We start from the raw sequence: 23,721 nt of genomic DNA on the forward strand, positions 1-23,721 counted from the left end.
GATGTAAGGTGAAACTATAAAGGTGTTTGAAAGGGGAGCTAAGGAATCATAGGATTTGAAAATACCTTTATATATTCTATAGTCTTTCCTCTCAACAAACTATTTCATGCCAAATAGAAAGGTGGTATCCTGGGATTAAAAAAATAAACATCCCCTTAGACTCTCTAGTCCAATTTTAAAAAATTATTTTGCTCTTTTTTGTTTTTTTAATACAATAAACATTTCCTAACTAGTAACTCCCTCCAAACTACCCTAGAAACTAACATCCCTTAAAGCAGTTAAAATTTCCTTTTAAAACTTGTTTTCAACTGATAATATATTCTGCTTTTCTTCTCAATTATTAGCAGAAACAACATGGTAAGGTATCAACGTTGTCTCTTATCTTTGACCTGAATTGTACTCCTTTTTAACATAGACTTTATGTACATAGTGCAGTTGTGTATATATTTTCTTCTGAATCTGAATTCTATACTTCACATCATGATTTTTCTGAGTGGTTCTAAATTCTTCACATTTGTAATTCCTCTTTCAATTGTTTTCCAGTTGTATCTGACTCTTTATGATGCCATTTGGGGTTATCATAAAATTAGTAGAATGGTTTGTTATTTCCTTCTCCAGCTCATTTGAAAAATGATGAAACTGAGGTAAACAGCTCCATGAACTGTGCCATCTAACTTCCTTTTCTTATTCCTTATAGCATGGCAGTATTGTTCCATTAATAAGTCTCTTCAACTATTTCTTAAACTTCAAGGGAGGTGGAAATTTTCCCCCCTTTTTTTATTATAAGGAATTAATGCAGTTGTGAATTTTTTGTTGTCATTGCTACAGTCAGAAACTTCCCTATTGCATCCTTTCATTTTATGAAATAGGAACACTGAGGGCCAGAGAAGAGAAATAAATTAGTCTAGATAAGGGCTTTTTAAACTTCTTCCACTTGCAAATCCTTTTTGCCTGGGAAATTTTTATGTGACTCTGTTATATAGATATATCAAAATGGTATACAAATCAAACATTTACTGATAATAAGTCATAATTTTGCAACCCTCACATTCAGTTACAAGAGCCATATGGAGTCATAACACAGTTTTAGAAGGTCGAGTTCAGGTGTAGTATATGGAGTTGTAGACTTAGAGTCAGGAAGACTCAAGTTCAAATGCTGCCTCAGATATTATTTGTCTGATTGTGGGCAAGCCATTTAACACCTCAGCCTCAATTTTTTTTTTTTTCATCTGCAAAATGGGGATAATGATAACATTATTTTAGTGGATGCTGTGAAGTTAAGATAAGATACTTTATAGAGCTTTTTTCCAAATACTAAAGTGCTATCTCAGTACTAGGTATTGTTGTTATCATCCGGAGTCATCTTGGAAGTCATTTATTTGGAGTTCTCACTTTTTGATGGTTTTATGTAACTTAGTTGTATTTGTGATGTTTAAGTAATCCTTTTAAACAAAGTATCATGTAGCTTCCATATCTTTTGATTATCTATTTTGTCATCTCTTGATTATTAATTATTTGGTTATTAATATCTAATGATGCTCAGGTCTGCCCATGAGCCAAGCTTTTCCTACTAAAAATTTCTTATTGTTGATCTCACTGTAACCTCTTAGGTATTGAAGAGCAATTACCAAGGAGGATAGCAGGCCACTTACTTGAGGAGAAAACGGCTTGTGTGTCTGCTGCTGTGTCTGACGAGTCTGTGGCTGGAGATAGTGGTGTCTATGAAGCATCAGTAAAACAGTAGGTTTCACTAGTAATGATCATTAACTAATGTATCTCATTCATAATAGTATATGCAGTTTCAAATATGATGGTTCTACTGCTATGCTAAACTTAATAGTCTGAATTTTAAAAAATTTTTTTTTGATGATTAAAGAATTGTTGTGGCTGAGAGTTTGGAAATTAAAATTAAAAAGAAAACAAACGCAAGTGCTAAAAATTGCTTTTGCATGTAATGGAAACAAAATTATTTTAAAGTACAAAAAAAAAAAAGAAAAAGAAATATTATGGCCAAAAAAAATCTCATTTTAGTGAATAGGGAGATGTTATTAATTAGCTTGTCATGACTACTAGTGCTGTGTTTTACTTTCCACAACAGAAAATGTTGATTGAGCATTGAGCATAATTATATTTTCATTTATTGAACAACTTTGTGGGTGATTTATATCATGCATATACTAGATAGATAATTCTTGTTTGATTTATCTAGTAATTCATAAGCATGAGTAGCCATACAAGAACCTTAGGGGACCCCAGCTACTTATCCAAAGTATAGTCATTTCTTGAGTGTCCTATGTTTCTTGACTATTCTTATTTAACTCAATATATATTTATTATACTATGTACCTTTTCACTCGGGCAGACAAAATGTGTTAGAATGTAGATTTCAAAGATCTGTACTGTCGTCCATATGGGTAAAGCACCTCTGTCATGTAGACATGTCTTTGAGAGTTACTGTACCTGAGTTATAATTGGCGTGGAGCCTTCTCATATTTAGGTAGGTAGATTTTTAAACAGTTTGTGAAGGAGCCATTGATGTTCCATTGTTCAGTTGTCTCTGACTTATCATGATCCTGTGGACCATAATAAACCAATGCTGTCCATTGGTTTTTCTTGATAAAAATAACTATAGTGGCTTAAGGTTCACAGAGGTTAAGTGACTTACAGATTTGGATTTGAACTCGTCTTCCTGGCTCTAGACCCAGCTCTCTATCCACTGATAGAGATCCACCTCAAAAGAGCCATTATTAGCTTTAAATTGAATGGCATCGATGAATGTGTATCTTCATAAATCTGGTGTTGCTCTAGCCCTGCTTTTGTCTGAAAGCCTGGGTTCATTGCCCCATCACAATGAGACATCAGAGTAGGACTTAGATAGAGGCTCTTAATCATATCAAAGTTGTTTATCACATTCCTTGATTTCTCATCCATCTCCAAACCTGTGTTTGGTGGGATTTATCTTTAGTATCCTGAAGTCAAGAAAATCATTAAAAATATCCTTTCCCTCCTCTTCCCCCCCCAAGAAATAATATTGAACCCTTTTTAAAAGTGTATTCAAACAACCAAAAGAACAAAGAACAAGCCGCCCTAGCATTCATAACTGCCTGCATGTTCAAAGAACTCTCCTAAGTTCTCTTTCAAAAAATTACATGATATATAGTGCTAGGTAATAATTATTTTTCAAATTACTTGCCTTTTTCCTTCTAGACCTGGTGAAATTGAGGATGTTCTCTATTGTGAAGAGGATGCTTTGATTCTAGAGACTGCTCAAGTGCAGATAGGACTAAGGTAAAGAAAACTGCAAGTTGTGGGGGAGTGGAATAGCTCTTTTATAATGATAGTATTAATAATATATTTATCTTAACACTTGCACATTTGCAAAATTTTTTACATTATATCCTAATTTAGTGATGAGTGACCTGATATGATGCTTTCTTTTTAAATGTCTTTTCATTTTGGCAGATATGATGCTAAGAGTTCCAGTTTAATGGTGATTGTAATACAACTTCGAAACCTTCATGTCCTTTCCATATCTCAGAGCTCAAAAGTGTAAGTGAAAGTCATTGATGCTAAATATAGTAAACAAACAAACAAACAAACAAATATTTAATATTACATGGATTCTCATCATTATAGATGTCCCAGATCCTCGAGGTGGGCCCCTATGAACCCTTGGGCTCACACTTGACCATCAGGAGGCAGAAAGAGTATCCACTAGAATGTAAGAATTTTGCACATAACTTGAGCAGCTTAAAATTATCTTGAGGCAGAGGTTAATGTATTTTAATTGTGTTCATTTAACCCTAAAGGTTATTATATTGGAAGAGAATAATTTAGCAAAATGAAGCAGTGGTTAAGGAATAATAAGGCCAGCTGTTTCAATTCAACACCAAAGTATATAGAAATATAAGAGATTTCTAGTGCTTTTTAAAAAAATGTTTTATCATGATCTCTTTTTACATCAGGCAGGTTTCTCCCTCTATCCCATTCCTTCCCATTCTAGATTCTGTATTGTAAAGATTCTTAAAAGAAAAAGACAATAAAACTTAAAAATATATTGAAAAAGAAAATCTAACCACATATAAGAATTTTATATTTGGGGACCTGATGTTCCCCATCCTCCTACTTGGCCCACATCTCTGAGTATTTTTTCATATCTCTTCTTTGGAGTCAAGCTTGACCAACTCTGTCATATTGCAACTTTCATTTTCATTTATTTAGGGCAGTTGTTCTTCCCATTTACATTTTGTAGCTGTGTATGGTGTTTGTCTACCTCTGCTTACTTCATTTTATTTAAGCACATCTAAGTCCCCCCATGCTTCTCTGAATTCTTCCTATAATATTCCATTACATCCATGTGCCATAATTATAGGGCGTCAACTTTGTTTACAATTCTTCATTGCATTGAAAAAATGCTTCTATATTTTGTGGTATTTGGGGCCTTTCTTTTCAACAGTGATCTTCCTGAGATAAATGCCTAGAAGTAGAATCTCCAGATCAAAGAATATGGTCATTTAGTCACTTCATTTGCAGTTCCAAATTGCTTTCCAAAGAATTGTACTAAATTGATAGCTCCACCAACAAGGCATTTGCTAATTCCTCTCCTTCCAAACATCCTACAACATTGACTATCTTTTTCTTTTGTTATCTTTGCCAATTTTCTGGTGGTGAAAGCTCAGTATTGTTCTTATATATATTTCTTTCATTATTAGTGATCTAGAACATTCTTTCATATGGTTAATATTTGCATTCTATTTTTGAGAACTATGTGTTCCTATTCTTTGACTATTTATCATCAAGGAAGGTTTTTAGTCTTCTGTATGTCTACTAATTGTGTGTATGTATCTGTACGTATACATACAGACATATAAACATATAATAACCAAACATTTATCTGGGAAACTTAATACAAATTTTTTTTAAAAATTCAACTATTTTTCTGTTTCTTTCTTTTTTTTTTTTTTTAAATTATAGCTTTTTATTGACAGAACATATGCATGGATAATTTGTCATTGCACTCACTTCTGTTTCAACTATTTCCTTCCCTTCCTCTACCCTCTTCCCTAGATGGCAGGCAGTCTCAGTATCTTCAATACAATATATGTGTACAGAACCATACAGTTCTCTTGTTGCACAAGAAAAATCGGATTCAGAAAGGTAAAAATAATCTGGGAAGAAAAACAAAAATGCAAGTAGTCCACATTCATCTCCCAGTGTTCTTTCTCTGGGTATAGCTGATTCTGTCCATCATTGATCATTTGGAACTGAATTGAATTTTTTTAATTGTTGAAGATATCTGCTTCCATCAGAATACATCCTCATACAGTATCATTGTTGAAGTGTATAATGATCTCCTGGTTCTGCTCATTTCACTCAGCATCAGTTTGTGTAAGTTTCTCCAAGTCTCTCTGTATTCCTCCTGCTGGTCATTTCTTATAGAACAATAATATTCCATAACATTCATATTCCATAATTTACCCAACCATTCTCCAATTGATGGACATCCATTCAACTTCCAGTTTCTAGCCACTACAGAAAGGGCTGCCACAAACATTTTGGCACATACAGGTCCCTTTCCCTCCTTTAAGTTCTCATTGGGATGTAAGCCCAGTAGTAGAACTGCTGGATCAAAGGGTATGCACAGTTTGATAACTTTTTGTACATAGCTCCAAATTGCTCTCCAGAATGGCTGGATTCTTTCACAACTCCACCAACAATGCATCAGTGTCCCAGTTTTCCCACATTCTCTCCAACACACATCATTATCTTTTCCTGTCATCTTAGCTAATCTGACAGATGTGTAGTGGTATCTCAGAGTTGTCTTAATTTGCATTTCTCTGATCAATAATACCTTTTCATATGAGTAGAAATAGTTTCGATTTCTTCATCTGAAAATTGTCTGTTCATATCCTTTGACCATTTATCAATTGGAGATTGGCTTGATTTCTTATAAATTAGGGTCAGTTTTCTATATATTTTGGAAATGAGGCCTTTATCAGAACCTTTAACTGTAAAAATGTTTTCCCAGTTTATTGCTTCTCTTCTAATTCATTAAACATTTATTAAAACACCTACTAGGCGCTAAGCATCGGAGATTAAAGATAAGAAAAAAATTATGGCCCTTGCTCTCAAGGAGCTTACAATGTAATGGAGGAAGACAACATAAAAAAGAAAGCAGGAAAGTAGAGAGGGAAGTGGCACTAAAGGCTTCTTGTTCCCTGGAGTTAAATTTAAGTAAAAAACTGGTGCTAAGTGGAGTTGTGAGGAAAATTTTAAATCCTTTGTAAAGGAAGTCTTTGGGAGGATTTTAGTGCTTCTCCCCAACTGAGGGGCAATTGGGAAAGTGAAGAATATCAAAATGTGAGACATTGTTCTTGGTGAAAAGATTTTAGATTTTCAGTTTAACCTCTTCCCTGGAGTGAATCCAACTCTTTCTTTAATGAAAAATTAAAATGTTCCTTTTCTTATTCAATCAAAATTTCCTTTTCTTGATCCGGGCAATGTGCCAAATTGATTATTGTTATTTTTAGGCAAATTAATATGATTTTTCTAAGTCATTCCCTTAAAAAGGCCACTTCTGGGTTTGAGTCATCACTGCAAATGTTGCTGATCTCTGGCAAAGTGATACTCTTCATCATGAAGAATATTCATTTATGTCAACTGACATTTGATCATCTTTGATTTTCCCTTTTATCTCCTTTATTTTGAACTATTTCACTTTGATTTCCAACAGAACACTGTCTTTTCACCTAAGAACTCTTTTGGGCCTGAAAGAAATTTTTTTAGAGATCCTTACCACCCTCCATCTCTACCATTCTCTATGTTCTTATGCTTTGTCAGGCCAGGATCTTAAATGAAAAGCTATTTTATTGATGCCAGAGGAATTTTTGCCGAGGGCCACATTTTAGTGACATATACAAAGAATTAATGATGACTTTTAATAAGATACTGAATGTTGTAGGAATCTGAAATGGAAATATATGAAGTAAGGATAGAATATGATTCTTATTAAGACTATGCTCGGAGCTAGATGTGACTTCCTGGGGGACAGTCAGTAAGCATTAAACATATACTGGGTACCAAGTGCTATGCTAAGCTTTGGGGTTACAGAAAAGAGCAAAAAAATCCAGCCTCTGTCAAGGAGCAAAATGGGGGAGATAACATGCAAATAATTGTATAGAGGAAAATTAAATTCAGAATAAATTGAAGATAATCAACAGATTTGTTGTTGTTCAGTCTTTTTCACCTGTGTCTAATTCTTTGTGACCTCATTTGGGGTTTTCTTGGCAAAGATACTGGAGTGGTTTGCCATTTCCTTCTCCAGCTCATTTTACAGATGAGAAAACTAAAATAAATAGGGTTAAGTAATGACTTACCCAGGCTCACAGAGCTAGTAAGTGTCTGAGGCTAGATTTTTAACTCAGCAACATGAATCTTCAGGCTGGCATTCTATCCGCTGGCATTGCCATCTAGCTGCCCAACAAAACTTTTGTTCAGAAGGATCAGGGACAGCTTCTTGATAAAGGTGGGATTTTAACTGGAACTTAAAAGAATCCCAGAAGATGAAGTTAGGGGGAGAGAATATTCCAAGTATGGAGAACTGCCAGAGAAATGCCTGAAGTTGAATGGAGATCATAGTAGAGGGTCTGATGGGAGGAACAGCATCAGAGCACTGTTGTCATTAAATGTGCAGTCCATATGGGAGTAAGGAGAAAGAAGACTAGAATGTTTGGGAAGGGCCAGATTCTGATGGACCTTAGATATTACGGGGAATATTGTATTTAATCCTGACAATAATAGAGCCTTCAGCGTTTATTGAATAGGTAGGGAAGGAAATAAGATTCTGTGTGGTATCTACTACATGCTAGGCACTGTGCTAAACACTTTACAAATATCTCATTTGATCATGCAAACAACTCTAAGATGAAGAAACCAATTTGGGATTTTCTTACTAAAAATACTGGAGTGGCTCACTATTTCCTTCTCTAGCTCATTTTACAAATGAGGAAACTGAGGTAAACAGTCATTAAGTGACTTGCTCAGGGTCACATAACTTGTGCCTAAAGTGAGATTTGAACTCAGACCTTCCTGATTCCCAATATTCTATCCAATATGCTACCTAACTGCCTAAAGGGGTGATATGGTTCGATTTACGTTTTAGAAAGTTTGCTCTGCCAGCAGATAGACTGGGCATGGGCAGGTTAATCCACAGAACAAAATCTTGAAAAATAAAACGTGGGGTTTTTTTTCAATGCCAGCTCTGGAACTTGAGATAATGGCAAAATGTTGTAAGAGTTGATCAGAGATTTAGCAGAAACAATTAGCTGGTTTTCCTTTGGTAGGAGATATCTAGGTATTGATCCTGACATTTTAAAATGCTATAGGAAACATATTTGATTTTCCTCTTAAAAATAAAGAGTATACATTTACTTTTTTTTTATTTGATCTAATTTTTCTTGTGCAGCAAGAGAATTGACTCAATATGTTTATACATATTGGATTTAACATATATTTTAACATGTTTAACATATACTGGATTGCCTGCCATCTAGGGGAGGGGGTGGGAGGAAGGAGGAGAAAATCTGAAACAATATATTGTCAAATTATCCGTGCATATATTTTGAAAATAAAAAGCTTTATATGAAATAAAATAAAGAGTATAGGGCCTGAGTAATATAAAGCCTTGAATTGGGACCTTACTGAAAAGGGCAAATTTTTTTTTAATTAAAAAATAATGAGAGGAAAGATGGAAATGGAGCAGTTACCACAAGGTGGGGTCACGTTTTACAAACTTAGATTAGAGGGGCTTTTAAGGAAGTAGGGGTTGAGAAATAGCTTTAAAGCTAATAGAAATGTGAGGTGAGATTGGTTCCATAAAAGCCTCTGGCTTTGACCTCCATGATACATGCAGTCAAAGAGGTCACCAGGGACCTTTTTTGAATGTTTTTCTGTAGAACATTGAAAAGGAAAACTGACTCAGAAAGAAGTGGGGGGAGAGGGGAGGGTAATGACAACAACTAAAAGACTTGATAGAAAATAACACTAGGGGGCAGTTGGGTACCGCAGTGGACAGATCACCAGTCCTGAATTCAGGAGGACCCGAGTTCAAATCTGGTCTCAGACACTTAACACTTCCAGCTGTGTGACCCTGGGCAAGTCACTGAACCCCAGCCTCAGGGGGGGAAGGGGGAGGGAGTGAGGGGAGGAAGCGAGCCACATTAATGTTTAGCCAGCCCTAAGGAGACAGGAAAGCAGGCCCTTAAAGAAATGCTAAAAATGAAACTCTTCTACTTCCACCATTAAAACCAATCCAGCCACTATCTTTTTCAACAGCAAGGAGTTGGTAGTACAAAAAGGTAGATCCACTGAAATAATGAAAGAACTGAGGATAGTGATGGCTTTCAAATCCCTCCTCAGATAGTTGCTAATTATGACTCTGGGAAAGTGAGTTAACTTATTTGGGCCTCAGTTTTCTCATCTATAAAATGGTAGTGGAGCGGATTTGATTGTTTCTAAGGCTTCTTCTAGCTTTAAATCTATGATGTAATGATCTTAGGTGCCTACAAAACACACTTCCCTCCCCTCTGTAAAGAACCAAAGACCACAAGTTTTATGTGCTGTCTTGTAAAATCACTTGTTTGGTTAGTTTTGCTTAATTGTTTTTCTTCATAGAAGAGAGAATTCAGTGGGGATAGTATACTGGGAAATGCTTATGATAGGAAGAATGAGAGCCACGAATAAACAAACAAGTGAATATATAGTTTCACACAGATAAATATACATATACACACATATATATATATATATTTACCTTTGTAAAAATATTGTCCCTTTATTATATTTGATCTTGAGTTAATGTATATGTCCTGTACATAGTGATATTATGAGCAATGCAAGGCCAGCATGACAATTTTTTGATGGCTGTGCGTATACACGCGTATGCATGGGTAATTTTTTTCTCTGTTGTTCCAAATAGTTTATAATTATATTCCAAATGTTGGTGGGGTGGAGTTTTCTTTCTTGTGTTGTGGAAGAGTATCATTGTCTTATACCCATTTTAAGAGCAATGTCAAAATAGCCACAAGAAATACAGGATAGTGAGAGATGTTTTTTAAAAAGGCTATTTTCATGCTCTTCATACCCAAAGAAAGAACTTGCTGTGTCGTCATACAGATTGAAATATACTTTAAATTTTTTCTTACTTTATTTTTCTGAGGTTTTTTGGGGGGGAATCTATGTTTTCTTTTGTAACATTTATAGAAACATTTTGCACAACTTCACATGTGCCTTCTCAAGTTGGGTGGGGAGGAAGGGAAGGGAGAGAATTTGGAATTTTCAAAGTTTTAAAACAAATGTAAAATACATATATATTTTACATGTAACTGGGGAAAAAAATAGGGGAAAAAAACCAAAATGCCTTTTTTTCCACTTTGAAATTAAAGAGAAAAAAGATAAGTTAAATAAAATAAGCAGCTCATATCCTTCATTTGCATGGCAGGAGGTACTCCCTCTCCTTTCTGATGCCCAGTGCTTATTTAACCCAGGTCTTTGGAAAACCCTTAATTGCTGAAAAGGTGGGGAAAGGTGAAAGTTATCCTGGCTTCAGCCCTGGCATTTTATTCTGCAGCCTTGGCATATAGCTATTTAAATTACATTGTATTCAATTGCTATTTTTATCTTGTAGATTAAAGTCATCATGTCAAAACAAGTAAAAGAAATTAAGAACCTACAATTTGCAGTTCAAACTCCTATTCTACTTTCTTTTCACTTTTCTTAAAAAAGGAAAATATTTCTTCATTGGGAACTGCTAAAATGTTATCCCCTGGGGAATAGAATCATGGCCCGTAGTGGTTCTTTTGCCAGTGATGATGTCTATCGAGTTTTAGTTGCAAAAATTTAATCATTGATATTGATATAAAGGGCTGGGATAATAAAAGCTAATTTCCAAGTTGTGAGATTGAATTTATAGATCTTACAAAGAAAATCACCTTTTGACCACTAAACAAGATAAGTTTGACCAATGGGTAACTAGTATTTATTAGCAGGTTTCTCCCTGACTCTTTCCACCTATTTTGGTGATTTGGAAACCAGTTCTCCAAGAAGAAGGGGATATATAGTATGGGCAAGAGGTGTCAAATTCAGGCAGGCCAGAAAAATGTCCAAATCTGGCCTGAACTACATTAAAATGTAATTGGGAACTGTTTAACAAAATAAATAAAAATATATTTTGTTGTTCTTTCAGTCAATCGGTCCTGCCCGGCTCTTCATGACCCTATGTAGGAATTTCTTGACCAAAATACTAGAGTAGTCTGCTATTTCCTTCACCAGAGCTTAAATGATTTGCCCAGGGTGTCAGAGGTTGAATTTGAACTTGGGTCTCCTAACTCTAGGATAAAACCACTGAATCACCTAGCTACCTCCAAAAGATTAAATTGTGTTTTTCTAAGTCAACATGGAACTGATAGATATCTGTTTCTATTTCCTCTCTCACTACTGGTATAGGCCTTCTTGTACTCCCTATTGTCATGCTGCTTTTAAGAACTGCATTATCCTTCCATAGATTAAAGCCTTTTCCTGTGCTCAGTGTAGGTCTCTTTGGGGGAGGGGGGGTTCAACTTTAAACAACAGATTAATATTGTCAGTTATTAGTGTTCTTTCTCTCTGCAAGTTAAATGCGATGAAAACTACTTTTTAAAAAAATAAGATTGCTCTATTTATATAATACTTTTGAGATGCCCAGCTATGAAGTTTTTGTGTCTAACTGGCGTTCAGTTTTTCTAACTACCTGCTTCCAAATGATCTTTTGGCTTTTTTAGTCCTTCTTGTTTCCAGTAGGATAATGTAATCTATTCTCTGGGACATGATCTTCAGCATCTCTCATTAAGTACTCGGGGTGAGGATTCATTTGGATGCAGTCAGCACTACCTACTCATCTGTCATTAACCTTCCCAAGGCACAGAAATAACTATTTGGAAATTGGCTGTGCAAGGGACAGGTGGGAAGTTAAATTTATCTGCCCCACTGAATTTCTGCCTCTTCAGTTCCCTGGCTTGCATTTTCCGTGGTCGGCTTCCTGCAGTGGGAGATGGCTGACTGGAACCGTGCGGTCTTTCACTGGGCAGCCAGCACGGATGTTGCAGCTGAGCATGAATCGGCTACAACAGCAAAGCTCCCCCCGCCCCCACCCCAAACATTGATCATGATTCTTAAGTTTCCTCTGCTTTTCACTGTTTTGGAGATCATTTTAAATGCTACTGTGAAGGTTAAGCTCCTTCTCAAAATGTTGTGGTTTTGTTCTTTGAAGGTATTTTAGGATTGCAGTCCTACCCCCCTCTGCAGACATCAGCTGTCTTTTTCGCACAAAAGTCCATCCTGCTGAAGAATTCATTTTGTTTAATGAAATATTCAGAGTGGCCCTCTCCCCCGTGGCTCTGCAGCAGAAGACTTTAAGGGTGGATGCCTGTTCCGTCAGCAAAGACCAACGGGAAGAATGCCTGGTATGCTTTTTGTCAGCATCATCATGATTTTCCCCATCAGTGCCATCACCTCACATTTCTTCCTGCCACTTCCTGGAATGTTGAAGAGTTCCTCCTCCTCAGCCAGTCATCAGGCCCAGGATTCTGACTGAGGCCTTGGGATACTCCGAAAATGCCTTTCAGTCCGCTTTGGGCTAATGGCCAGAGTTCCTCTGACCCTTGTGCCAGACACTTATTAGACTTTAGTATTAACTCAGTACAATGGTTAGAAGCTCTCTGGTTTTCCATGGAAACTATGTTTTGATCCTATCCTTTGACCATAGAAGGAATTTTATCTCTATTTCTTGTAGATATGTGAAAATTGTGTATCTTTGTAAGAAACTCTCACTCATAATGAAGTGTCAAAAGGATAAGTGAAATGAGATACTAAATACTAGAAATTGCAAGCAACTTCATTTCTCAGTAATACCAATCTTTTTTTGTTTCATGGACCCTTTTGGCATTTGCTTTGGGGCTTTGAACTCCTTAATCAGAACAGTATTTATAAATGCATATATAAAATACATAGGATTACAAAGGAGACCAAAGATAAGTGAAAATAAAGATGTAATTTCCTCCCATATTCCTTGGGTCCCCTTAAATTTAGTCATGTATCTCTTTGATATCTGTGGACCCTCAGTGAAGAACCCTTCTAGTAGAGATTCTCAGAACTTGCTCTATCCCCTTGTGTGAATATCATTCTGAAAGTACATAGGTGTATATATACACAATAGCTGTATGTGTAGATTTGTATACACAATAATCCAAAGTTCTGAAAAGGTCGATTTTTTTCAAATGAACTTGAATTTTGAGAACAGTAACCAGAATAACATTCAGCCACCAAAAATAGAAGGAAATTATTTTTAGATTTCCTTTAAAAAATTGAGTTGTGCATATCTAAGCATAGCATATATGATAGGGTCAGGAACTAAACTTGTGATTTCATCAATGTTGGGAATTTCTAGATGAAGAGACCCCATCTGCTAATACTGGATGGCATCTTCTCTACAACTTAGAATCTTAGATGGGTCCCTAGAACAAGGAAAGGTTAAATGGTCAAACAGTGTCATAGCCCATATACATCAGAAGCAGAATTTGAATTCAGATCTTTGGGCCCTCTGTTTTACTAATTATGACCCACGGGTCATAATTATATTATAATAAATATATATTATATACATATATAATTATGTATTACATAATATATACTAACATAAAAATGATATATGACATTATGTATTTGTTTATATATCATATATAACATATATTATATTAACATGTTATATTTATAATACTATATTATAAATGAATTGGCTCATTTCACTTAGGTTCTAGTTAGTAACCCTTTTTTGATCAATATAATACAAAAGATTTTAGTCCTGCTCTCCCCCCAGAAAGGTAAACTAAAACTAAACTTAAGTTTAAGTTTAAGTTGCTGGAAAGCCCAATTATCAACAATTCAATTTTTCTCATTGAAGAGCCAGATACTTTTCAGTTATAGTTCTCATAAATGACTCTGGATTTATTGGTCTGGCACATTGTAAAAACTTTTTCATTTGTGTTCATTGGCTTGTTTTTTGAAACTTATTGTAACAAAGCCTAGTTTTATGGATGGACAAAATAATATCCCACAAAATGATCTCAGAATTAGTTTCAATATTTAAATAGCCCTGAAAATGAAATTCTGTTATATATACAAAACACACAGAAGCAGGCCATGTAGGTAAACATTTTATCAAGCACACAGAACTATTATCTCTAGCATAGAGAATTGGGTTGTAAAAGGAGGGAAAGGCCAAGACTTATTTTAAAAGCTTTCTTTCCTTTCTTTTCTTCTTTTTTTTTTTAAACTCATAGGCCGGAACTCAGATCAGCCTTGCAGATTTTCCCATTGCAGATGATTTTTTCACTTTGTGGTATAACTTGCTACCTTGCAAGCCAGTTGCTTACAGAAAAGATGAAGAAGGAAGTGAAGGAGTTGAGTTTCACCAGAGCCAGCCTTCACTGGGCCCCTTAGACCTGGTGAGCCAAAGTTGGGATGTATCATTAAAATTCAATGAAATGTAATTCAACTACAAAAAAATATGTTTTCCATCAAATGCTTTTTTTCCCTTTCCTGTCTCCATACCCTTTCCCCTAAATACACCATTTCCCCAGGTTTTTATTAAATAGTTTTTTATTAAAGATTGGGCTTTTTTCTGCCTACTATCTGACCATAAAATGAAATTCTGTTGCATAACTTTTTAAATGTCCATGTACTGTTTTTCCTCACAAAACCTCTCATCATTTTATCCAGAAAGCACAGACCTAAACTGAGCAAATAGAAAGACTTGAACCTCTATAAGTGAAGGTTGTTTGAAGTCAAATTGATCACTGACTGTGTGATTCAGACAAATCACTTAAACTTTGTCTGCCTTAGCTTCTTTGCCTGTGGGGATAAAAGTTGTACCTACCTCCCAATGTCATTGATATTTTTATAAAGTGCTTCAAATGTTATAAAAACTTTAGCTATTGTTATTAACTTCTGTTTTTAAATGTTAATTTAATTTTATTAATATTACTTTTTTGATGAGGTAGTTGGAATTAAGTGACTTGCCTAGATCACACAGCCAGGAAGTATTTGAGGATAGATTTGAACTCAGGTCCTCCTGACTCTAGGTCTGGTGCTTTATCCACTATATTATCTTTGCATGATAATTTTATGTGTTTGATTGCACTATAAGGTTTTAGATTTGAAAATGTTTACAACATGTATATGTTTTTTCTTCCCACACAGCCTAAAACTACTACTTACTTTCCTAAAAGTTTAGAAATTCTTATTATTAAGCATTTACTATGTCCTAGGCACTGTGCTAGGTATTTAAGATAAAAATATAATATATGAAATGATTTGTCCTCTCAAGGAACTTACATTCTTACTGGAGAAAGAATGATTTATATAACATGTATATAATAAATTTAAAAGGGAATACATATAGATAAATTCAGTGTAATTTGAGAGGGAGGTTACATGTAATATCACATAAGGAACAGAGAGAGGCCAATTTGGATGGATTAAGGGAAGGGGAGTCATAATGTTCAATAAGGCTGAAAAGATAGGTTATGATGAGATTATGAAGGGGGCTTTAAAAGCTAAATAGAAGAGTATTTATGTTTGATTATAGAGGCATTAGAAAGCTACTGTGATGTAATCAGATCTGCACTTAGGAAAATTACTTTGGCAACAGTGTGAAGAATGGACTGAATCTTTTATTCAGTTGTAAGAAAATTCAATATGATGAGAATGGAATACATGGAATTTTTCATGAAAATGCTGATTGCCTCATAATTCCATGTAGGTGTGTCACAAAATTATTGTCCTTAATTTGGAATTTTTGAGGATTAAGACTTAGCCCAAGTTCCTGGCTGCTCCTGTTACAGAGTTTGCTAAGCCAATAAATCAATTTTTAGGCAAATAATTAGTGAATGCTCATGGTGTGCCTCACATTGTGCTAGTCACTGCTTGGGAAATAAAACGTTCAGGAATTCAAGGGAATGGTCTTTCTATATATAGGGTGCCCTAAAAGTCGTAATATAGTTTTAAGCCACTAAAGCCTAAAACCATACTAAGAGTTCTGAGACATCCCATATAAAATTTCTAATTCCGTAGCATTTCTTGATAATATCTATGACATTGTCAATTAATGTATAGAGAACTAGACTGGGAATCAGAAAGGCCTAGCCACCATGGTAACTAGCTATCTGATCCTGGGAAGGTACTTAACTTTTCCGAGCCTCTGTTTTCTCAGAATTAAAACAATTTAAAATGGATCTAATAGTTCACATAACTCATGGGCCACAGTAGAAAGTCAGAAGAGTAATATGTGTAAAATGTTTTGGTATTTTATATGAACTGCTGTCGGTGATGGCGATTACAGGCTGTGGTATTCTCTTCACCTTCAGGATGCTGTGTCAGCTTTGCTAGAAAGAACATCAGCTGAGTTACAAGCTGTAGAGAGAGATTTGTCACAAGAAGTGGAGGAAGAGGAAGAACCGAGGCAACAAAAGGAATCAAGGAGCCTTGATGAATATTGGTACAGCAGTTATTTCCTTTTCCAATTTTGTTAATTAAGGAAGTATGTGGGGCCTTTGTGGGTAGGGGATGATATAAAGAAGCGGTAGTTATCACAAATGGGATTATTTTTTGGGTTTTATGTACTTTTTGTGGTCAGGCAGAAGACAAATTATCAAGATAATTCTCTTCTCTAGCCTTTATACCTTCTGCTGTTGGCTGTAGAGCACTTCATTTTAATTTCCTTAATAGACCCCTAAATAACTATTTTGAAAGTTGTCATCTAGATTATGGTTAACTGAAACCCTGCTCGTTTGTCTTACTAAAAGTACAGAAAAGCCATTTCTACACTGACAAAGTAAATTAATTCAGAAAACAAAAACAACTATTATTCTCCACCTCTTCTCTCCTCCATTTTGTGTGTGTGTGTGTGTGTTTTTCATCATTTTTTAATTTTTTTTTTTTTTTTTTGGCTAAGGCATTGGGGTTAAGTGACTTGCCCAAGGTCACACAGCTAGGAAGTGTTAAGTGTCTGAGACCACATTTGAACTCGGGTCCTCCTGAATTCAAGGCTGGTGCTTATTAGAAGGAACCAAAATAGCTGAGGATATTTGATAGGTGTTCGTTTTTCAGTCGTTTCTGACTCTGTGACCCATTTGGGATTTTCTTTACAAAGATAGATGTTGGAGTGGTTTGCCGTTTCCTTTTCAGTTTATTTGACAGATGAGGAAATTGAGGCAAATAGGGTTAAGTGACTCCTCCAGCATCTGAGGCCAGATTTGAACTCAGGAAGATAATTCTTCCTGACTGCAGGCCGGGCACTCTATCCATTGTGCTACATAGCAGACCTTAATAAGTACAACCAACAATGTGTTGCCAGTTGTAGTGCAGATGAAAGTAACAGTACAAATCAACCAATAATCATGAATGACAGAACAGAATCCAGGTTTTTAGTGAGGCCTTTTGATTTTACATCATCCTCATGTGCAAATATATTCAGACAGAGAGTCATAGACACACACAATCACCACACATCACTTATTCCTATCCACATTTCCTTGGAATAAAGATAACAAAGATTTTAAAATTGGGGCATGGAGTTGTTTAGCAAAAGTAACCAAAATATCTACCTACCATATCAGTAGTCCATCTCTGCAGTGTTAAAAAGGAGAGGGGCATCCTCTCCAAGCTTGGTTATTATAATTACACCATGCTTGATTACATTTTATAATTTTTTCTATCAAGGCTAAATCTATAAAATAGGTAAGTTAAGTGACTGTGCATGTTACAGGTTTTTTTGGTTTTTTTTTAATTTTCAGTAGTATTCTATTTTCCAAATACATGTAAAGATAGTTTTCAACATTCATTTTTGTAAGACTGTGCTCCAAAATTTTTTTCCTTCCCTTCCTTACCTACTCCCTCCCCAAAACAGCAAGAAATCTGATATGGGTTAAATATGTGAAATTTTTAATTAAAAAAAAAAAACATTTCCATATTTGTCATGTTTTGCAAAAAGAAAAATCAAACCAAAAGGGAAAAAACAATGAGGAAAAAAGAAAAACCAAACTTTGATTCATATTTAGTCTCCATAATTTTCTATCTGGATACTGATGGCATTTTCCCTCCGAAATCCACTGGAATTGTCTTGAATAACCACGTTATTGAGAAGAACTGTCCATCACAGTTGATCTTCTCATAATGTAACTGCATACAATGGTCTCTTTGTTCTGCTTGCTTTACTCAGCATCAGTTCATGTCAGTCTCTCCAGGCCTCTCTGAAATCATCCTGTTGATCATTTCTTATAGAACAATAATGTCCCATTACATTCATAAACCATAACTTATTCAGCCATTCTCCAACTGATTGGCATCCACGCACTTTCCAGTTTCTAGCCACTGTGGAAAGGGCTGCCACAAACATTTTTGCACATATGGGTCCTTTTCTCTCTTTTACTGTACATGTTATAGTGAAGTGATGTTATAGAAGAACTTTAATACAAACTTAATTTAATCATATATGTGTGTGTGTGTGTGTGTGTGTGTGTGTGTGTGTGTATCTCAAAATAAGATTTGATGTACACACAACTTCCCAAGACTATAATGTCCAATATATAATCCCATGGTCACTCATTCCCAGTTTCTGCACGAGCTCTCATCTATCCTACCACCCTTAAAAATATCCAACAACAAACCCTGTATCAAGTTGGATTCTAAATTCATTTCCTGAATATTTGTTGAGTTACTTCAACCATTTCCGACTCTTCATGACTCCCTCTGGGGTTTTCTTGGCAACGTTATAGGAATAATTTGTCATTTCCTTCTCCAGCCCATTTTACAGATGAAGAAACTGAGGCATATAGGGTTAAGTGACTTGCCCAGAGTCATACAACTAGGATTGTCTAAGACCAGATTTAACTCAAGCCTTCCTGATTCCAGGACCAACCCTCTCATTTATTGTACCACCTAGGTACCCTATCTGAATATTAGCAGCCAATGTAATGATTTTTTTTTTCAGTCATAACAACTCATGAAAAATTGCTAGTTATAGAAAGGTTGAAATCTACATCAGTGGATTCAGACCAGTTCTAACGATCTTGTGATGAAGAGAACCTTCTATACCCAGAGAAAGGACTGTGAGAACTGAATGTTCACTCTTTTTGTTGTTGTTTATTTGCATTTTATTTTCTTTCTTGTTTTTTTTTTTATCCAGTTTGATTTGATTTTTCTTGGGTAGCAAGAAAATTGTATAAATATGTTGTATGCATATATTAGATCTAACACAGATTTCTAGCATGTTTAACATATATTAGACTACTTTCCATCTAGGGGAGGCAGTGGGGGAGGATTGGAACATAAGATTTTGCAAGAGTTAATGTTAAAAAAAATTATCCATGTATATGTTTTGAAAAATAAAAAGCTTTAATTAAAAAAAAAATCTACATCAGTGAAGGTGGTACACAATGATGAAATCACAGGCTCTTCAAGTACTTTTAGAAACATTAACTTATAGCACCAAGCCTCATGAATTAGAGATCTCCAGTTAGCGCACCTTCTTCATAGCCTAACCTATACAAACACTTTTAGAGCCTTTTTACTTTTCTTGGAAAATCATTTGGAAACCAGTTAGGCAGATGGCCTGTGCTGGCCTTGTTGCTCATTGCCTGGGTGATAACTGGGCATTCTACAGTTTTCTTCAGAGAAGCTGCTAGTTCAGGACAGATTCTTTTTTTTTTTTTCCTCTCTCATAGGTTAGAAATGTTAACAAAGACCTCCAATGAGCTCATGGCCAAGGAAGAAGCAGAAACTAAGCTGTCAGAGGGGGATGACTTTACAGAAGAGCATGGACCATGTACAATTGTGCCTAAGCTGAATGAGGAGGAGAGCATAAAAGAAACCAGCCATACCAAAGAACCTTGGACTCAGCTACCTCCCGTCGTGCCCAGCCTGGTGAATATTTTAAGATGTGTTTCTAAAGCAATAATACTGTGTGCTCTAAAAACAAAACAAAAACGCCAAAACATGGGCTTGTCCCTTCAGGAATAATTATATGCTAAGTTCATGAGTCAAAATCTAATCATGAAATGCACTGATGATGTATGGGTAGAGTGTAAGATGTACTGCGTGAGCTTTAAAATTTATAAATTGGTTCAAAAGACTAATTCTCAGATTGTGTGTGATATATGAAAGCTAAGCCTAGGGGTAATTAAAAGAAATAGGCTTACTCATTTTTTAAAAATTCATTTATTTATAAAAGTTCCCATGAATATGTATTAAATATTTTTCTTAAATTCTGTGGAGCGCACACATAGATAATCAATGTGACAGTGATTTAAAGTCTACACAGGGAATGAACATTTGAAACCCACAGAGGGAGTTGACTTTCCTATTGAAAGTTTGTTATTGATTCTCTGATTAGCTAATGGATCAGTGTAGGCTCAGCAGTACTTTAATAAGTAGATGAGAGTGATAGTAAGATTCATATCCCAAAAGGGAGAGAAAATCTGAAGATCCTGGCTTTATTCTCATCCTTTGATGGTCTTTGTTTGAATTTGTCTTTCCTTTCCATAAAATGCAAAAAAAAATTAAATTGTCAAAAGGCTTTGATTATATTTTCCATGTTTAATCAAAATATTCTAACACCTATTTTCTGGTTCTCATTATATTAGTTTTAATTCTTTGGTGGCTTTAATTTAAAAATTCTTCCCTGAATGACTTTTAAAGCATTCATTTTGTATACTAAAATTTTATTTTCTTATTTTTTTAAGAATGTAAAGTATTTGAAGCAGTGTTGCATTTTTAGACATGGATAGATAGTTGTCAGACAGGTATTTACATATATCTGTATATGCATGTGTACATACATATACCTGTATGTGTATGCACATATATACATGTCTAAATATACATACATGTGTGTGTGTGTATGTATGTAATTGCTTCATTGGCTTTCTCAAAAATTGTTATTCTACCTATCCTAATTTTTGTCCAAACCTGTGACATCATCAAAATATGCCACTCCCAGAGAGGAAATTTTACCAATTTAATTCTACTAGTGTTCTGTCCTTCTTAGTCTTCAGGACTAAAAATTTAAATGTCTTCAGAGTCACACAGCCAGTATGTGGTCAAAAATAGGTTTTGAAACCACTTCTAAGGCTGGCTTTCTATCCAGTATGCTGAATTTTCTTTGTATTTCTTTAAAATGCAACAACTTATAATGGAAGTATTTTTGTCTGATCCCATATCAGGCATCCTGACCTATAAAGATAAACTTAGTTTTCCTTTGGTTTGGTATGTGGTTTTTTATCATTTGTGTCTGTGAAAAACATCTTTGTATTTGTGTATATGCAAATGGAAAAGCAGACAGGCAGATCTATAACAACTTGATGATTTATTATTCCTAAATATATAAAAAGATACTTAATATTTGAATTAAGTATTTAAAACAAATAAGAATTGTTCCTTTCCCCTATCAGGTTGATAAAGAGACAAATACCGAGGAAGCATTTCATGAAAATATGGCCGTCCGACCTAAGGATCGTTCCAGTCTGAGCTCTCGGCAGCATCCTTTTGTCAGAAATAGCATGATTGTGCGCTCCCAAACCTTTTCTCCAGGAGAGCGGAACCACTACATCTGTAGGGTAAGGTGAAAAGCAAGGGTAATGAATTGCTATTAAATGTAATTTCATTGAGTAGTCACAAAGAGTAAGATGCCAAATTTGGTATATAAGCAGATTTCCTCTCCCTTTTGGGATGTGAATTTCACTAGGTCTTTTTAACCACTCAAGTGACTTTACTGGTTCTGCTTAGTTTTTTGTTTTTTTTTCAAAGTGGTTGTCTTAGAGATTAATTTTTGTTTCCTGCTATCAAAGATCTGTTAGAAACCTATAATTAATAAGGTTTTATGTGTTGATGGATAAACTATTTGGGGATCAGAGTTAAGGTTATATTTAAAAATTTAAAGGATCATACTTGGAGAACTAAAAGGGACCTGGAGACCATAAGGCACAGCAATTTTCTTAAAATGTATGTGTCGGGGCAGCTGGGTGGTGCAGTAGATAAAGCACCAGAGTTGAAGTCCAGAAAACCTGAGTTCAAATCTGTCCTCAGACACAACACTTCTTAGCTGTGTGATACTGGGCAAGTCACTTAACCCCAATTGCCTCAGGGGAAAAAACCAAAAACAAAATGTATGTATGTATAAATTTAAGAAATATATTTTTATATAATATAAAAGATTTTCTTGTATTGAGTATATTTGATAATTTAATATAAGAATATTCTATATTTATATGTTTTATACATATATATATTACATAATATAAAATGTATATATTTTGTTTGCTTGTTTATTGCAGAGCAGGAAACAGACACATAAAGATTAAGTGACTTACCCAGGCTCATTCAGCTAATACCTCAAGCCTTATGTTCAACCTTTGCTGCCCTTTTGCCTTTCAGTGAGGTATAGGGTATATACTTCTGTTTACATGGAGTATATCTATTGACCTATGCTTTTAAGAATAATTTTAAGAATAATTCAGACCCTATTAGTCCTGCTGAAGTAGAAATTGTATTCACGGCAAAATATCAAAAGATCCCCTTGATAAGCTTTACCTCATCTGGAATTAGTTCTGTTTTGTAGTGATCCTGATGAGGGCTGGTGTTCAGAGAAGACTGGTACTTTTCAGGACTACTGATCCACTTTTGGTGCCCACCTGGCATTCAACTTTCATTTGTGGCTCCAAGACACATAGCATGCACTTAGCATGCACTTTGACCATGCCCCAGCAGATAGGCTAAACCAGGATGAGAGCAACTGACTGTCATCAAGTTAGGGGAACGTCTACCCCAAGAATATGAAGACCTCGGCCAGTGGATGGCCAGCCAAGGGCTAAGAAGCCAGCTGCCAGTCATCCTGACTTTGTCTTGCTACTTCATTTGAATGACTCTAAAAGAGAGTAAGACTGATGATTTTGTGCTATTCTGCCTCATTTAAATCCAATTCACATACAAGTCAAGATATCGCCCTGTGATGTCATTGGTCCTCTTCAAAAAAAAGACAAACATCAACTATAATTTTGTAAAGTCCACTCCAGCTCTCAGTAAGGTTGACTGAGATTTAGATTAAAGAATTGGATTAAAAAAAATTTGTTCTAAGAAAAATTATTATTTTCTTAGGGAAAATTTTCTAACAGCCCAATTACATTTGATAGTATTGCTGGGTACTTGGGTATGTATGCGTGGTATTGCTGGGTACTTGGGTATGTGTGTGTGCATGCACACATGCTCACACCTATATGTATGATATATGGTTATTTTTTCTTCTCTTTAACAGTTAAACCGAAGTGACAGTGACAGCTCCACACTGGCCAGAAAATCTCTCTTTGTGAGAAATGCAACAGAACGCCGTAGCTTGAGGGTCAAGAGGGTATGTATCACTTTATGTTCACCCCCTTCTCTGCAAGTCAGAATTAGTTCGCGATCAATGATAGAATTGCTGAAGGTATAATATTGCCGTGCTCTTAGGCAACTGTAGTAAGCACCCCTGGGCTACCCAGAGCTTTAAATGAAATGCCAGTTATAAAAATGTCTCTGGGGGTTTATACAAGGAAGCATGTTAATTTCAGTTCCAAGAGTTTGAAATTTATGGTTATTGAG

The 23,721-nt window shown here is 35.3% G+C and overlaps 1 protein-coding gene across 2 annotated transcripts in view; it reads left to right on the forward strand.

Annotated features, from left to right (window-relative positions):
- The window catches only part of WWC2 (WW and C2 domain containing 2), a 228,315-nt gene that overhangs the window by 173,298 nt on the left and 31,296 nt on the right, over nt 1-23,721 (forward strand). For both annotated transcript variants that reach the window (XM_074275325.1, XM_074275326.1), the window contains exons 12-20: nt 1,611-1,740; nt 3,208-3,288; nt 3,463-3,549; nt 12,305-12,497; nt 14,373-14,537; nt 16,458-16,588; nt 19,815-20,013; nt 21,540-21,704; nt 23,399-23,491. In XM_074275325.1, coding sequence (XP_074131426.1) covers nt 1,611-1,740; nt 3,208-3,288; nt 3,463-3,549; nt 12,305-12,497; nt 14,373-14,537; nt 16,458-16,588; nt 19,815-20,013; nt 21,540-21,704; nt 23,399-23,491 — 1,244 coding nt within the window. The remainder of the gene's footprint in view (nt 1-1,610; nt 1,741-3,207; nt 3,289-3,462; nt 3,550-12,304; nt 12,498-14,372; nt 14,538-16,457; nt 16,589-19,814; nt 20,014-21,539; nt 21,705-23,398; nt 23,492-23,721) is intronic.

Source organism: Sminthopsis crassicaudata, chromosome 6 (assembly GCF_048593235.1).
Source record: "Sminthopsis crassicaudata isolate SCR6 chromosome 6, ASM4859323v1, whole genome shotgun sequence".
In the NCBI taxonomy this organism is placed as follows: Eukaryota; Metazoa; Chordata; class Mammalia; order Dasyuromorphia; family Dasyuridae; genus Sminthopsis; species Sminthopsis crassicaudata.